A 17,451-nucleotide genomic window follows, 5' to 3' on the forward strand; every position below is an offset into this window, starting at 1 on the left:
ATTTGGTTAGTATATATTTTTCTGGGGTCATTGCTACCTATTTAGCATTTTGCTCTCTCATTCATCAGTTCTTCTCTGGATAAAATGAAAAGACAGAAAACCTCACCTGAAAAAAAAAAAAAGAACAAGAGGCAGAAACAACAGCTAGGGACCTAATCAATATGGACATTAGTAAAAAGCCAGAAATAGAGTTACAATGACAGGTATAAACATGCTACATGGGTTTGAAAAAAGCATAGAAGATACTAGAGAATCCCTTTCCGGAGAAATAAAATCCCTTTCTGGAGAAACAAAAGAACTATAATCTCATCAAGTTGAAATTTTAAAAAGCTATTAATGAGATACAATAAAAAATGGAGGCTCTTACTGCTAGGAAAAATGAGGAAGAAGAGAGAACTAGTGATATAGAAGATGAAATGATAAAAGACAGAGAAGCCAAGAAAAAGAGAGATAAACAACTACTGGACCAGAAGAGAAGAATCTGAGAGATAAGTGATACCATAAGATGAAACAATATTAGAATAATTGGGATCCCTGAGGAAGAAGAAAGAGAGAGGGGGCCATAAGGTATACTGGAGCATATTACAGCAGAGAACTTCCCTAATTTGTGGATGAAAACAACCATCAATATCTAGGAGGCACAGAGAATGCCCCTCAAGATAAATAAAATAGGTCAACACCCTGTCATCTAATAGTAAAACTTACAAGTCTCAAAAACAAAGACAAAATCCTGAAAGCAGCCTGGGACAAGATATCTATAACCTACAATGGTAGAAATATTCAATTAGAAGCAGACCTATCCACAGAGACCTGGCAGGGCAGAAAGGACTGGCATGATATATTAAGAGCACTAAAGGAGAAAAATATGCATCCAAGGATACTATATCCACCTAAGCTGTCACTGAAGAAAAAGGAGATAAAAAGCTTACAGGACAAAGAAAAACTAAAAGAATTTGTAAACACCAAACCAGCCCTATAGGAAATACTGAAAGGGGTCCTGCAAGCAAGGAGAGAGCCTAAAAGTAACAGACTAGAAAGAAATAGAGACCATGTACAGTAACAGTCACCTTACAGGCAATGCAATGGCACTAAATTCATATCTTTTGATAGTTACCCCAAATGTAAACAGGCTAAATGTCCCAATCAAAAAACACAGGGTATCAGAATGGATTTAAAAAACAGGAACCATCAATATTCTGTCTGCAACAGACTTATTTTAGACTTCGGGTTGAAAGTGAAGGGGTGGAAAACAATTTACCATGCTAATGGACATCCAAAGAAAGCTGGGCTGGTAATACTTATATCAGATAATTTAGATTTTAAGCCAAAGACTATAATAAGAAATAAGGAAGGATACTAGATCATACTCAAATGGTCTGTCCAAAAAGAAGATCTAACAATTTTAAATATATATGACTCTAACATGAGAGCAGCCAATTATATAAACCAATACATACCAAAATCAAAGAAACACATTGACAATAATAGAATAATAGGAGGGGACTTTAACACCCCCCCTCGCTGAAATAGATCAGCTAAGTAAAAGATCAACAAGGGAAGAGAGGCTATAAATGACACACTGGACCAGATAGACATCACAGATATATTCAGAACATTCCAACACAAAGCAACAGAATACACATTCTTCTCTAGAGCACATGGAATATTCTCTAGGATAGATCACATCCTGGGTCACAAATCAGGGCTCAACTGGTATGAAAAGACTGGGATCATTCCCTGCATATTTTCAGACCACAATCCTTTGACACTGGAACTCAACCATAAGAGGAAAGTTGGAAAGAACTCAAATACATGTAGGCTAATGAGCATCCTACCAAAGAATAAATGGATCAACCAGGAAGTTAAAGAATTGAAAAAACTGATGGAAACGAATGAAAATGAAAACACAACTGTTCAAAATCACTGGGATGCAGCAAAGGCGGTCCTGAGAGGAAAATACATAGCCAGGGAAGCCTTTCTCAAGAAACAAGAAAGGTGTCAAATACACAACCTAACCCTACACCTAAAGGAGCTGGAGAAAGAACAGCAAAGAAGGCTTAAACCCACCAGGAGAAGAGAGATCATAAAGATCAGAGCAGAAATCAATGAAATAGAAACCAAAAGAACAGTAGAACAGATCAATGAAACTAGGAGCTGGTTCCTTGAAAGAATTAGTAAGATTGATAAACCCCTGGCCAGACTTATCAAAAAGAAAAGAGAAAGGAACCAAATTAATAAAATCATGAATGAAAGAGGAGAGATCACAACCAACACCAAAGAAAAACAATTAGAAGAACAGATTATGGGATGCCTGGGTGGCTCAGTGGGTTGGGCCTCTTTCTTCAGCTTGGGTCATGATCTCAGGGTCTTGGGATTGAGTCCCAAGTTGGGCTCTCTGCTCAGCGGAGAGCCTGTATCCGCTCACCGCCCCCCCCCCCCGCCTATGTCTCTGTCTACTTATGATCTCCCTCTCTCTGTCAAATAAATAAATAAAATATTTAAAAAAAAGAAGAACATATTATGAGCAAGTATACATCAGCAAATTTGAAAATCTGGAAGAAATGTATGTGTTTCTAGAGACATATAAACTACCAAAACTGAACCAGGAAGGAATAGAAAACCTGAACAGACCCATAACCCGTAAGGAAATTGAAGCAGTCATCAAAAATCTCCCAACAAACAAGAGCTGAGGGCCAGATGGCTTCCAGGGAAGTTCTACCAAACATTAGACGAAGTATTAATACCTATTCTCCTGAAAGTGTTCCAAAACATAGAAATGGAAGGACAACTTCCAAACACATTTTATGAGGCCAGCATTACCTTGATCCTAAAACCAAAGAACAGACCTCATCAAACAAGAGAATTACAAAGCAATATCTTTAATGAACATGGATGAAAAATTCTCACCAAAATACTAGCCAATAAGATACAACAGTACATTAAAAGGATTATTCATCACGACCAAGTGGGATTTATTCCTGGGCTGAAAGGTTGGTTCAACATCTGTAAATCAATCAGTGTGATACAATACATTAATAAAAGAAAGAACAAAAACCATATGATACTCTCAATACCTGCTGAAAAACCATTTGACAAAGTACAGCATCCTTTCTTGATCAAAATTCTTCAAAGTGTAGGGATAGAGGGTACATACCTCAATATCAAAAAATAACATCTATGAAAAACCCACAGCAAATTCCATTCTCACTGGGGAGAAACTGTTGAGTTTTTCTTCTAAGGTCAGGAACACAGCAGGGCTGTCCACTATTACCACTGCTATTCAACACAGTACTAGAAGTCCTAGCCTCAGCAATCAGACAACAAAAAGAAATAAAAGGCATCCGAATCGACAAAGAAGAAGTCAAACTCTCACTCCTTGCAGATGATATGATACTTTATGTGGGAAACTGAAAGACTCTACTCCAAAACTGCTAGAACTCATACAGAAATTCAGTTAACTGTCAGGATATAAAATCAAAGCACAGAAATCAGTTGCATTTCTATACACCAACAGCAAGACAGAAGAAAGAGAAATTAAGCAGTCAATCCCATTTATAATTACACCCAAAACCATAAGATTTCTAGGAAGAAATCTATTAAAGATTCTGAGTAAAGAGGCAAAGAATCTTTACTCAGAAAACTATAAAGTACTCATGAAAGAAATTGAGGAAAACATGCTCATTGGATTAGAAGAACAAATATTGTGAAAATGTCTATGCTACTACAACAATCTACATATTTAATGCAATCCCTATCAAAACATCATCAACTTTTTTCAAAGAAATGGAACAAATAATCCTAAAATTAATATGGAAGCAGAAAAGACCCTGAATCACCAGGGGAATGTTGAAAAAGAAAACCAAAGTCGGCAGCATCAGAATTCAAGACTTCAAGCTCTATTATAAAGCTTTCATCATCAAGACAGTATGGTACTGGCACAAAAAAGGAATTCAGTAAATTCCTATCTATGTTCCACATAAATCAGTGGCATAGAGAGCCCAGAAATGAACCCTCAACTCTATGGTCAAATCACCTTCAACAAAGCAGGAAAGAATGTTCAATGGGAAAAAGACTGTCTCTTCAACAAATGGTGTTTGGAAAATTGGACAGCCACATGCAGAAGAATGAAACTGGATCATTTCCTTATACTGCATACAAAAACAGACTCAAAATGGATGAAAGACCTCAAGGTGAGACAGGAATCCATCAAAATCCTTGAGGAGAACACAGGCAGCAACCTCTTCCACCTCAGCCACAGCAAATTCTTCCTAGAAACATAGCCAAAGGCAAGGGAAGCAAGGGCAAAAATAAACTATTGGGACTTCATCCAAATAAAAAGGTTTTGCAGGGCAAAGGAAACAGTCAACAAAACCAAAGACAAACAACAGAATGGGAGAAGATACTTGCAAATGACATATCAGATAAAGGGCTAGTATCTAAAATCTATAAAGAAACATATCAAACTCAACACCCAAAAAACAAATAATCCAATCAAGAAATGGGCAGAAGATATAAACAGACATTTCTGCAAAGAAGAAATCCAAATGGCCAACAGACACATGATAAAGTGCTCCACATCACTCGCCATCAGGGAAATACAAATCAAAACCACAATGAGATACCACCTCACACCATTCAGAATGGATAAAATTAGCTGGTCTGGAAATAAGAGATGTTAGCAAGGATGCGGAGAAAGGGGGACCCTCCTACACTGCTGGTGGGAATGCAAGCTGATGCAGCCACTCTGGAAAACAGCAAGGAGGTTCCTCAAAAAGATGGAAATAGAGCTACCCTACAAACCAGCAATTGCACTACTGGGTATTTACCCTAAAGATACAAATGTAATGATCTGAAGGGGCACGTGCACCTGAATATTTATAGCAGCAATGTCCACAACAGCCAAACTATAGAAAGAGTTTAGATGTCCTCTGACAGATGAATGGATAAAGAAAATGTGGTATAGGGACGCCTGGGTGGCTCAGTTGGTTAAGCGGCTGCCTTCGGCTCAGGTCATGATCCCAGGGTCCTGGGATCGAGTCCCACATCGGGCTCCTTGCTCAGCAGGGAGCCTGCTTCTCCCTCTGCCTCTGCCTGCCTCTCTGTCTGCCTGTGCTCGCTCGCTCGCTCTCCCTCTGTCCCTGACAAATAAATAAAATCTTTAAAAAAAAAAAAAAAAAAAAAAAAAAGAAAGAAAATGTGGTATACACACACACACACACAGGGATAGTATGTAGCCATCAAAAAAAAAAAAACAAACCCAACAACAAAATCTTGTCACTGGCAACAACATGGATGGAACCAGAGGGTATTATGCTAAGTGAAATAAGTCAATCAGAGAAAGACAATTATCATATGATCTCTCTGATATGAGGAATTTGAGAGGCAGTGAGGGGGGTCATAGGGGAAAGGGAGAGAAAAATGACACAAGATGGGACCGGAGAGAGAAAAACTGTTAAGAGACTTTTAATCTCAGGAAACAAACTGAGGGCTGCTGGAGGGGAGAGGGTAAGAGGAATGGGGTGGCTGGGTGATGGACACTGGGGAAGGTATGTGCTATGGAGAGTGCTGTAAATAGTGTAATACTGATGTTTCACAGACCTGTACCCCTGAAACAAATAATACACTATATGTTAATAAAAAAAAATTTGACACACACACAGAAACAAATATAACTAAGAATAAACCTAACCAAAAAGGTAAGAGATCTGTACTCTAGAAAACTACAGAACACTTATGAAAGAAATTGAGGAAAATGCAAAGAGATGGAAAAACATTCCATGCTCAGGGATAGGAAGCATAAAGACTGTTAAAATGACTATGCTGCTCAGAGTAATCTATACATTCAATGGAATACCTATCAAAATGCCATCAACATTTTTTGACCAAACTGGAACAAACAATCTTAAAATTTGTCTGGAACCAGAAAAGTCCCCTAATCACTAGGGGAATGTTGAAAAAGAAAGCCCAAGCTGGGGGCATCAAAATGCCTGACTTCAAGCTGTATTACAAAACTGCAATCATCAAGACAGCATGGTACTGGCACAAAAACTGACACCTAGATCAATGGAACAGAACACAGAGTCCAGAAATGAATCCTCAACTCTATGGTCAACTGATCTTCTACAAAGCAGGAAAGAATATCCAATGGAAAAAAGATAGTCTCTTCAATAAATGGGGCTGGGAAAATTGAATAGCCACATGCAGAAGAATGAAGCTGGACCATACACAAAGATAAACTCAATGGATGAAAGACCTAAATGCGAGACAGGAATCCATCAGAATTCTAAAGGAGAACACAGGTTAATAACCTCTTAGACCTCAGCCACAGCAACTTCAGGTAAGCTACATCTCTAAAAGCAAGGGAAACAAAAGCAAAAATGAACTTTTTGGATTTCATCAAGATAAAAAGCTTTTGCACAGCAAAGGAAAGAGTCAACAAAACCAAAAGGTAACCTACAGAATGGGAGAAGACAGTTGCAAATGACTTATCAGATAAAGGGCTGGTATCCAAGATCTATAAAGAACTTCACGGGGCGCCTGGGTGGCTCAGTGGGTTAAGCCGCTGCCTTCAGCTCAGGTCATGATCTCAGGGTCCTGGGATCGAGTCCCACATCGGGCTCTCTGCTCAGCAGGGAGCCTGCTTCCCTTTCTCTCTCTGCCTGCCTCTCTGTCTGCTTGTGATCTCTGTCTGTCAGAGAAATTAAAAAAAAAAATCTTTAAAAAAAAAAAAAGAACTTCTCAAACTCAACATCCAAGAAATAAATAATCTACTCAGGAAATGGATAGAAGACATGTGGAGACATTTCTCCAAAGACATACAAACGGCCAACAGACACATTAAAAATGCTCCATATCACTTGCAATCAGGGAAATACAAATCAAAACCACAATGAGATACTACCTCAAATCAGTTAGAATGGCTAAAATTGACAAGACAGGGAACAACAAATCCTGGCAAGGATGTGGAGAATGGGGAACCCTCTTACACTGTTGATGGGAATAGAGCTGGTACAGCCACTCTGGAAAATAGTATGAAGGTTCCCCAAGATGTTAAAAATAGAGCTACGTTATGACCTAGCAATTACATTACTGGGTATTAACCACAAAGATACAGATGCAGTGAAAAGAAGGGGCACCTGCACCCCAGTGTTCATAGCAACAATGTCCACAATAGTCAAACTGTGGAAGGATCTCAGATGTCCTTTAATAGACAAATGGATAAAGAAGATGTGGTTCACATGTATAATGGAATATTACTGAGCCATCAGAAGGGATTAATACCTACCATTTGCATAGACATGGATGGAACTGGAGGGTATTATGCTAAGTGAAATAAGTCAGAGAAAGTCAATTATCATAGAATTTTACTCATATGTGGAATATAAGGAATAGAGCAGAGGACCATAGGGGAAGGGAGGGAAAACTGAATGGGAAGATATCAGAGAAGGAGACAAACCATGAGAGACTCTTAACTCCAGGAAACAAACTGAGGGTTGCAGAAGGGAGGTGACTGGGGGGATGGGATAACTGGGGGATGGATATTAAGGAGGTGACGTGATCTGATGAGTACTAGGTGTTATACACAACCAAGAAATCAATGAACACTACATCAAAAACTAACAGTGTACTATATGTTGGCTAACTGAACTTAAATAAAATAAAATTTAAGAAAAGAAAATGTGGTATATACTCACAATGGAATATTTAGTCATAAAAAAGAAAGGGGGGCACCTGGGTGGCTCAGTGGGTTAAAGCCTCTGCCTTCGGCCCAGGTCATGATCCTGGGGTTCTGGGATCAAGCCCCACATCAGGCTCTCTGCTCAGCAGGGAGCCTTCCCGCCCCCCCACTTGTGATCTCTGTCTGTCAGATAAACAAATAAAATCTTAAAAAAAAAAAGAAAGAAAGAATTCTGTTACTTATGGTAACATGAAAGAATCCAGAGGACATTATGCTAAATAAAATATCCAGACACAGTAAGGCAAGTATTTTATGATTTCAATTATATGTGGAATCTAAAAAAGTAAAACCCATGCAACCTGAGAGTAGAATGATAATTGCCATGGGAGAGGGACAGGGGAAATGAGGAAATGTTGGATCTTAAATGTTCTTGCCACACACACACACACACACACACACACACACACACACACGCGTGCGCGCGCATAAAATGGCAACTATGTGAGGTAATGGATGTGCTATTTAACTTGATTCTGGTAATCATTTCACATTGTATATGTATAATCATATTATATACCTACAAAAGTTACATTTTACAAACTAAATATATACAATTTTTATTTTCCAATCATACCTAATGAAGCTAGAAAAAATATGAAAAGAAGAAATTCATATTTATGGAGTATGTGATATATAGCCACCTACCTGTATGTCCATGTCAAAGCCAATTTCACGAAGTACATTCACAATAATCAGGCAATTGTGCAGATACTGTTCAGAAGTTTTTGGTTGTGTGTACATTTTTTCAAAATGAGACTCAATCTTGAAAAGAGAACAATCAAATCTTTTAGTAAAGGGAATAAAAATTACTGCTTTTTAACTGTTCTCTTTAGTTTAGCAAAGAATCATTTAAGTGTTAACATCTGTCAGTAGTAGATTATTACAATCAGAATACCAGAATAAACAAAAAGGGAATGCTGGCCATTCAAATTCAGATGTGATGTAAATTAAAACACTGAAAAGAATCTCTTTACAAAAAATACTTTGAATTTTAATTACTAAGTTCTTTCAAATAATAAAAGACCATTCCTTATAAAAAAGACTCTTACCAAAAACGGACAATAGGCTCCCAACTGGGTTGCAAAAACAAGGCCATCTAAAAGGTCTTTGTCAAAATTTACTATCCATCTCTCAGAGGGAATAACTCCTGTTCCAAAAAAGAGAGTAAGTACAACATTAGTTTTACTTTTCTAAAAAAGATACCTTATGGTATCTGTCTGAATGTATTCTGATATTGTCACTATGTAATACAGAAAGTATTTTAAATTGACAGACATTATAGAAAAAAATGCTTTTAAAATCATTCTTTTTTTTTTTTAAGATTTTATTTATTTATTTGACAGAGAGATCACAAGTAGGCAGAGAGGCAGGCAGAGAGAGAGGAGGAAGCAGGCTCCCCGCTGAGCAGAGAGCCCGATGCGGGGCTCGATCCCAGGACCCTGGGACCATGACCTGAGCCGAAGGCAGAGGCTTAACCCACTGAGCCACCCAGGCGCCCCGCTTTTAAAATCATTCCTAATATGGAGACATTTAGTGCCCAGTTCAAATGTGAAGGAAAATAGAATATATGCCTGACTTTATTCCCCTGGTTTTCAAGGACACTGATCCTTGATAGGTTTTCTTCCAAAGTGACATACAAAAGAACAAAGCAATGACCTGTAATTTTCTGTTCCTTGAAAGGAAAATGGATTGATGAATAACAGACGATGAGAAAAATGGAAAAAAAAAAAAAAGAAAAAAAGGAAAAAGGATGTCTTATGAAATTTCAGCAATAGTCAAAAAAATTTTTTTACTTTCCTTGGAAAAGAAAAATCATATTATTTTGGAAATAAAAACAAAATTTAAACCTCCAAACAATCATAAGAGAATATTATGAAAACTATATGCCAACAAATTGGGCTATCTAGAAGAAATGGATAAATTCCTAGAAACCTAGAAACCACTAAAACTGAATCAGGAAAAACAGAAAATTTGAACAGACTGATAACCTGCAAAGAAACTGAATCACTAATCAAAAAATTCCCAACGAACTAAAGTCCAGGATCAGAGGGCTTCACGGGTGAATTCCACCAAACATTTAAAGAAGAGTTTAATATCTAGTCTTCCCAAACTATTCGAAGAAATAGAAAAGGAAGGAAAACTTCCAGATTTATTCTATGAGGCCAGCATTACCCTAATAGCAAACCAGAAAAAGACACCACTGAAAAAGGGAAATACAGGCCAATATCTCCAATAAACACAGATGCAAAAATACTCAATAAAATAGTAGCAAACCAAAGACAACAGTACATTAAAGAAATCATTCATCACAATCCAGTGGGGTTCATTCCTGGGTTCCAAGGGTGGTTCAGTATTCTCTCTTTTTTTTTTTTCTTAAAGATGTTATTTATTTATTTATTTGACAGAGAGAGGGATCACAAGTAGGCAGAGAGGCAGACAGAGAGAGGGGGAAGCACTCTCCCTGCTGAGCAGAGAGCCTGATGCGGGGCTCGATCCCAGGACCTTGAGACCATGACCTGAGCCAAAGGCAGAGGCTTTGACCCACTGAACCACCCAGGTGCCCCGTGGTTCAGTATTCTCAAATCAACGTGATACATCACATCAATAAGTGAAAGGCTAAGAACCATATGATCCTTTCAATAGATGCAGAAAAAGCATCTGACAAAGTACAACATCCATTCATGGGAGAATGGGAGAAAACTCTCAACAAGGTAGGTTTAGAGGAAACATACACCAACATAATAAAGGCCATCTATGAAAAACCTAGAGCTAACATGATCCTTAATGGGGAAAAAAGGAGAGCTTTTCCCCAAAGGTGAGGAATAAGACAACGATATCCACTCTCACCACTTCTACTTAACATAGTACTGGAAGTCCTAGCCATAGCAATCAGACAACAAAAAGAAATAAAAAGGAATCAGTAAGAAAGAAGTAAAATTATCCTTATTTGCAGATGTCATGATACTATATATAGAAAACCCAAAAGACTCCACCAAAAAAACCTGCTAGAACTGATAAATGAATTTGGTAAATTTGTAGGATACATAATCAATCTAAAGAAATCTTTCGCATTTTTATAAACCAATAATGAAGTAGCAGACAGAAAAATTAAGGCATCAGTCTGATTTGTAATTGCACCAAAAATAAACTATCCAAGAATAAATGAATCCAAAGAGATAAAAGACTTCTCCTCTGAAAACTATAAAACACTGATGAAAGAAATCTAAGATGACACAAAGAAATAGAAAGACATTCCATGCTCAAGGACTGGAAGAACAAATGTGGTTAAAATGTCTATACTACCCAAAGTAACCTACACATTTAATGCAATCCATATCAAAATACCAACAGCATTTTCCAGAATAGAACAAGCAATCCTAAATAAAACCACAAAAGACCCAAATAGCTAAAGTAATTTTGGAAAAAGAAAAGCAAACCTGAAGGCATCACAATTCTGAACTTCAAGTTATATTACAAAGTTGCAATTATCAATACAGTATGGTACTGGCACAAAGAGAGACACACACAGATCAATGGAACAGAACAGAAAACCCAGAAATAAACCTACAACTACTTGATCAGTTAATCTTGGACAAAGAAGGAAATAACATCCAATTATGGTATTGGAAAACTGGTTAGCAACATGCAAAAGGAGGAAACTGGATGACTTTCTTACTCCATACATAAAAACAAATTCAAAATGGATTGAAGACCTACATGTGAGACCTGAAGCCACAAAAATCCTAGAAGAGAACACAGGCAGTAACCTCTTTGACACTGACCATAGCAATTTCTTTCTAGATATGTCTCCTGAGGCAAGGGAAACAAAAGCCAAAATAAACTACTGGAACTACATCAAAATAAAAAGCTTCTGCACAGCAAAGGAAACTATCAACAAAACCAAAAGCAACCTACTTCATGGAAGAAGATATTTTCAAATGACATATCTGATAAAAGGTTAGTATCCAAAATATACAAAGAACTTATAAAACTCAACACCCCAAATGCAAATAATCCAAATGAAAAAATGGGCAGAAGTCATGAATAGATATTTCTCCAAAGAAGACATATGGATGACCAACAGACACATTTAAAAGATGTTCATCATCGCTCCCCATCAGGGAAATGCAAATCAAAACTACAATAAGCTATCACCTCACACCTGTCAGAATGGCTAAAATCACTAACACAAGAAATAGTTTTGGCCAATGATGTGGAAAAGAAGGAATGCTCTTGCACTGATGGTGGGAATGCAAACTGGTGCAGCCACTGTGGAAAACAGTAGAGTTTCCTCAAAAAGTTAAAAATAGAACTACCCTAAGATCCATAATTTACATTACTGGGTGTTTACCCAATGAATACAAAAGCACTAATCCAAAGGGACACGTGTTTTCCCACATTTATAGCAGCAATACATGCAATAGGCAAAATATGGAAGCAGCCCAAGTGTCCATCCATTGATGAATGGATACAGAAGATGTGGTATATATACACAATGGAATTTTATTCAGCCATGAAAAAAAAATGAAATTTTGTCATTTGCAACAGTGTGGATAGAGATGCAGAGTATGAGGCTGAACAAAATAGGTCAGTCAGAGAGGGATGGGTACTTGCAATTTCACTGATACATGGAATCTGAGAAAAAATGTGCAAAGGGGAAAAAAAGAGAGAGACAAACCAATAGGCAGATTCTTGATCACAGAGAATTGATTGGTGGTTGTTGGTGGGGGAGTGGGGCAGGGGTTAAGGTAAATAGGTGATGGGGATTAAGGAGAGCATGTGTGATGCATACTTGGTAATGTATGGAAGTGCTGAATTGCTATGCTGTACACCTAAAACTATAACACTGTATGTTAACTGGAATTAAAATAAAAACTTAAAAAGAAATCAAAACTAGAAAGAAGAAACAACAAAACTTTCCAAAAGAGCCTAAATTCTTAAAGGTCTGAGATGATGTCTTATCTGAAAACAAGGGTAAAATTGGTGATCTTCATAAATCCCCTCAAATGACTCTCATTTTCTGTAAACAAGAAACTATGACAGGTTATGTTCATGATATGTATATTAACTTCACAAATCAAGACTGCTTTACATCTAGGGCACCTGTGTGACTCAGTCAGTTAAGCATGCAACTCTTGATTTTGCCTCAGATCATGATCTCAGGGCTGTGAGATTCAGCTCCATGTTGGGCTCCATGCTGTGTGTGGAGCCCGCCTGAGAGATTCTCTCTCTCTCCCTCTGCCCCTATTCCTACCCTCTACCCCCTGCTCACATGTGCTCACAGGCACACTCTCTCCTGTGTGCTCTCTCTAAAAATAAAAAATAAAAAAGATTGCTTTACATCTGGTACTGGAAGACTAATTTCTCTGGAACCACAGACATCCTAGATACTTCACAAAAATAGTACCTATTATTTATTCATCTGAGATGCTACAACATTGAAAAGTTTATAGAATCTCTACAGCCTAATATTGCAAAATCAGCCTAGCAAACAAAGATCCCTAGAAATTTTCAACTAATACATAGCAAACAACATTTTGGACTGTATATTTCAAAGTACTTTTTGCTGGTAAAAACCTGTAAATAACTATTTCTGATATATGATGTGATACAATCAAAGTAATGAGTTCAAAATGCACATTTCTGGCAGGCTGGATGTTTATAACCTAAATGTGCTTCTCTTAATGTATATGTGCCACCTCTGGCTTTTAATAAAAGCAAAGGGTCTCAGTTTTGTAGCCAATAAGAACTGTAAGCAATTCTAACTTTAATCTAAAAAAGGCAGTTTACTAGGCTTTCATGTTGATAGTGAATCAGACAGTATTTGTCATAGACTATGATCTCTAAACATACCAATGTCATCTTGTATCATTAAAGAGACAGAAATTCCCCTAAACGTGTTTATCATCTTGTTGAGGATCACACCCACAACAGGAAAACCACTAATGAAAAACCTCCTAACTAGAAGCTTATAGATAGATTACTATACAATAAGTCTTATGCGTTTACTTCCAACTCCACCAACTGCAATCCAGCACCACAGGACACATTATGACCTACCCACTTTCCTTATTTCTAACTTAGCTCTTCAGTACAGAAAAAACTGGTTCTCATTACCTACAACATATTTACTTATTTGTTCAACCTAAGTATACATTTAAAGCAATTTTAGAATTGCAAACCCATACCCTGGCAAGAAACTAGAGTAACATGTGCATGCACCAATCCTTTTGTCTTTAGGTCTACCGTATGCAGTCATGATTGTTTTTACAAGATAATTTAGGTAGCACCCTTCCTGTCCATTATATTCAGTGAGGTTGTCAAACACTGGCAATGCAGTTAGATTCATTTGTCACAGCCCACATTCCATCCTGAATTACTTCCGTGTCTTAGCTGATTAAAAAAATACATGCACTAATATTCATTCTGGTTGTATGCTTCCAGGACTTTGAGAGGTACATTTTTTTTAAAGATTTTATTTATTTATTTGACAGACAGAGATCACAAGGAGGCAGAGAGGCAGGCAGAGAGAGGAGGAAGCAGGCTCCCCGCTGAGCAGAGAGCCCGATTCGGGGCACGATCCCAGGACCCTGGGATCATGACCTGAGCTGAAGGCAGAGGCTTTAACCCACTGAGCCACCCAGGCGCCCCGAGAGGTACATTTTCATGTATTTATCACACTTCCTTCCAGAGAAGTTTCATCACTCCCCAAATTCCCATTTGTATTGTAGAGTCAACTTATAGATATCTACAAAAAAAAAAATGAAGTAGGATTTTTCACTAGGGTTATTTTGAATCTATAGATCAATTTGGCAATATTGACAATAAAATATCTTACTCTTATGTCTTCCACTTCCATGTGCATGGTATATTTCTCTATTTACTTGGTTCTCTTTGATTTCTTTCCTCAGTGTTTCATAATGTTCAGTATGTATATCCTGCACATATTTTGTTGGGTTCATACTTAAGCATTTTATTCTAAGATGCTATGATAAATTATATCTTTTCATTGCAAATTCCAATTGTTTACTGCCATTATAAAACAGAATTTATTTTTTAAATACTGATTTTTTTAAAGATTTTATTTAATTATTTGACACACACACAGAGATTACAAGTAGGCAGAGAGGCAGGCAGAGAGAGAGAGAGAGAGGGAAGCAGGCTCCCTGCTGAGCAGAGAGCCCAATGCGGGACTCGATCCCAGGACCCTGAGATCATGACCTGAGCTGAAGGCAGAGGCTTTAACCCACTAAGCCACCTTAGTGCCCCTTTTAAATACTGATTTTGTATCCATTCTACAGCCAGGACAAACTCTATACTAATTGTAGGAGATTTGTCGTGGTTGCTTTAGGATTTCCTACTTGACTGTTATATATTATTCTGGCCCATTTCTCAGGGGTAGAGGTGCTTTGTGTTGTTGTTGTTTTTATTATTTTCAGTTTCTTTTTTAAGCTGCAATGAGTTTTCATCAGAGCCCTAAAGATGACTGTATGTGTGGTCCTTCTCCTCACATATTAACATTCTTATTCTATAGGTAATAGAGAAGGCAGACAAATTGTTTGCCCCTCCCCTAGATCTATACTATGAAGGGTACATTCTCATACAGACTCACTCTCCAGTCATTTCTGTGGGCAAACAGTGAAGTCTGTGGAGTAAAAACCTGTAAAAGGATGTAGACATTCCTTATTGCTGTAGCCTCTAGGGATCTCACGCTCTCTCACTAGTGTATACTTGGTTTCTACCAATTCACCACTACCCTGACTCACCACGATCAGTGTCCAGCTGTCTCTACCACAAGCAGACAATTGCTATTACCCCATTTCTTCCTGAAAGCACCTCGTTCTCCTTGGACTTCAGGATACTTTGTTGCCCTATATAGCCTTATCTTCCTAGGGGAACTTAACACATTTGGGAATTTGTTATTTATATGGTTTTTGCTGTTGTTTTGTTTATGCTTTTGCTATAATTTTAAGGGTGGGAACGAAAGGTCTTTCCAGTCCTCTACCTCCCTGACAGGAAAACCAGAGTGACCTATTTCTGTTTAACCCATCACAACTTTGGAACTCTTTTGTTCTTATTTCTTCAACAGCAGCTGGTATGAATTGTTGCTGTTCAAACATGGCTCTCTGTGAGAGGAGGATGGCAATAATCCTCCAGAATAGTGTTGCGAAGTAAAAACCTCCCTTCTCTGATCTGATCCCCTGCCTACAGCCTGTCATTCATACAGAATTGCTGCCAAGCCCCCACCAGTTCACCACAGCCTTAGGTATATCAAGGATTTTCTCTGCTTTTTTGTTAATTGCTTTGATCTAGGCTACGCTCTTCTATACTCCAAGATTTTGCTACCCAAAGTGCGCTATGACAATCAGTGGCACCTTTATCAACTGGAAGCTTGTTAGGAACACAGAATTTCAGGCCCTACTTAAAACCTACTGAAACATAAAAAGTTTAGCAAAATCTCCAGGAGTTTTATATTCATGTTACCATCTGAGAAGTGTTGGTCTAGGGTTGTTTTAGAGAGAGAAAGAGTAAACTAATCTAGTCCTCATTGGTCAGGAAACAGAAAATTCAGGGATGTTCTAAAATTTTTTTAAATTTTGATTTATAAGTTGTATTCTTACCTATTTATATACTGCTTCAAATATTCAGAAATATTAAAATAGTCCTAAATAGTATTATGAATTGAAGATATGACTGCTAAACATAAAACTGAATCATTTTATGCATTAAAGGAATAAGTGCACATACTATTTTTATGAATATCATAATTACTTAAATTATTTTAGATGATTAAAACTATACATTTTTATAACAGCTTTGTTGATATATAACTCATATACATTTTATCCAATTCAACTGTATAATTCATTATTATTTAATATATTTACAGAGCTGTGTGACCATCACCACTACTTGATTTTAGAAAATTTTTTACCAACACATAAAGAAAACCCATACCCAATAGCTGTCATTCCCATTTCCCTCTTCTCTCATCCACTGGAAAATAACTAATCTACTTTAGGTCACTATGGACTTGCCTATTCTAAACATGTTATAGACATGAAATAAAAATATGGGCCCTTTTGTGCTATGGCTTCGTTTATTAAGCATAATATTTTCAAGTTTCATCAATGCCACAGCATGTATCAGGGCTTCGCTTCCTTTTATAGCTGAGTAACATTCCATTTTGTGATACTATAAACCACATTTCATTTATCTATTTATCAGTTTATTGGCATTTGGGTTGCTTCATGTTTTGACTATGATGAATAATGTTGCTATTAACATTTATTTAAGAATTTTTGTGAGAATGTATGTATTTTCAAATATTCTGAGTATAAACCAATGAGTGGAATTGCTGAATCATATCATTAATTTATTTTTTTTAACATTTTGAGAAATGTCAAACTGTTTAACATTAAACTGTTTTCCAAAGTAGGTGTACCATTTATAATCTCTCTAGCAATGTAGAAGGTTCCAGTTAGCCCAATAATTGTAATATTTCTTTCTTTTTTTAAAAATTTTAGTTATCCAAGTTGGTATCAAGTGCTAGTTCATTGTGTTTTTCTTTTGCATTTACCTAATGACTAATATTATATTGTCTCTTCGTGTGCTCATTGATGATTTATCTCCTTTTTTTCTTTTTACTTCCATTAATTGTTGCTTTATTTTTGAGTTGTGTTTTTATATATTCTTGGCATAAGTCTCTTGCT

The 17,451-nt window shown here is 37.1% G+C and overlaps 1 protein-coding gene across 1 annotated transcript in view; it reads right to left on the reverse strand.

Moving 5' to 3' along the window:
- Positions 1-17,451, reverse strand: part of CFAP47 (cilia and flagella associated protein 47) — a 544,336-nt gene that overhangs the window by 293,485 nt on the left and 233,400 nt on the right. Inside the window, exons 36-37 of the mRNA XM_047716464.1 lie at positions 8,788-8,885; positions 8,384-8,500 (exon numbers count right to left, since the gene is read on the reverse strand). Of these exons, the coding sequence (XP_047572420.1) occupies positions 8,384-8,500; positions 8,788-8,885 (215 nt within the window). The remainder of the gene's footprint in view (positions 1-8,383; positions 8,501-8,787; positions 8,886-17,451) is intronic.

Source organism: Lutra lutra, chromosome X, assembly GCF_902655055.1.
Source record: "Lutra lutra chromosome X, mLutLut1.2, whole genome shotgun sequence".
Classification (NCBI taxonomy): domain Eukaryota; kingdom Metazoa; phylum Chordata; class Mammalia; order Carnivora; family Mustelidae; genus Lutra; species Lutra lutra.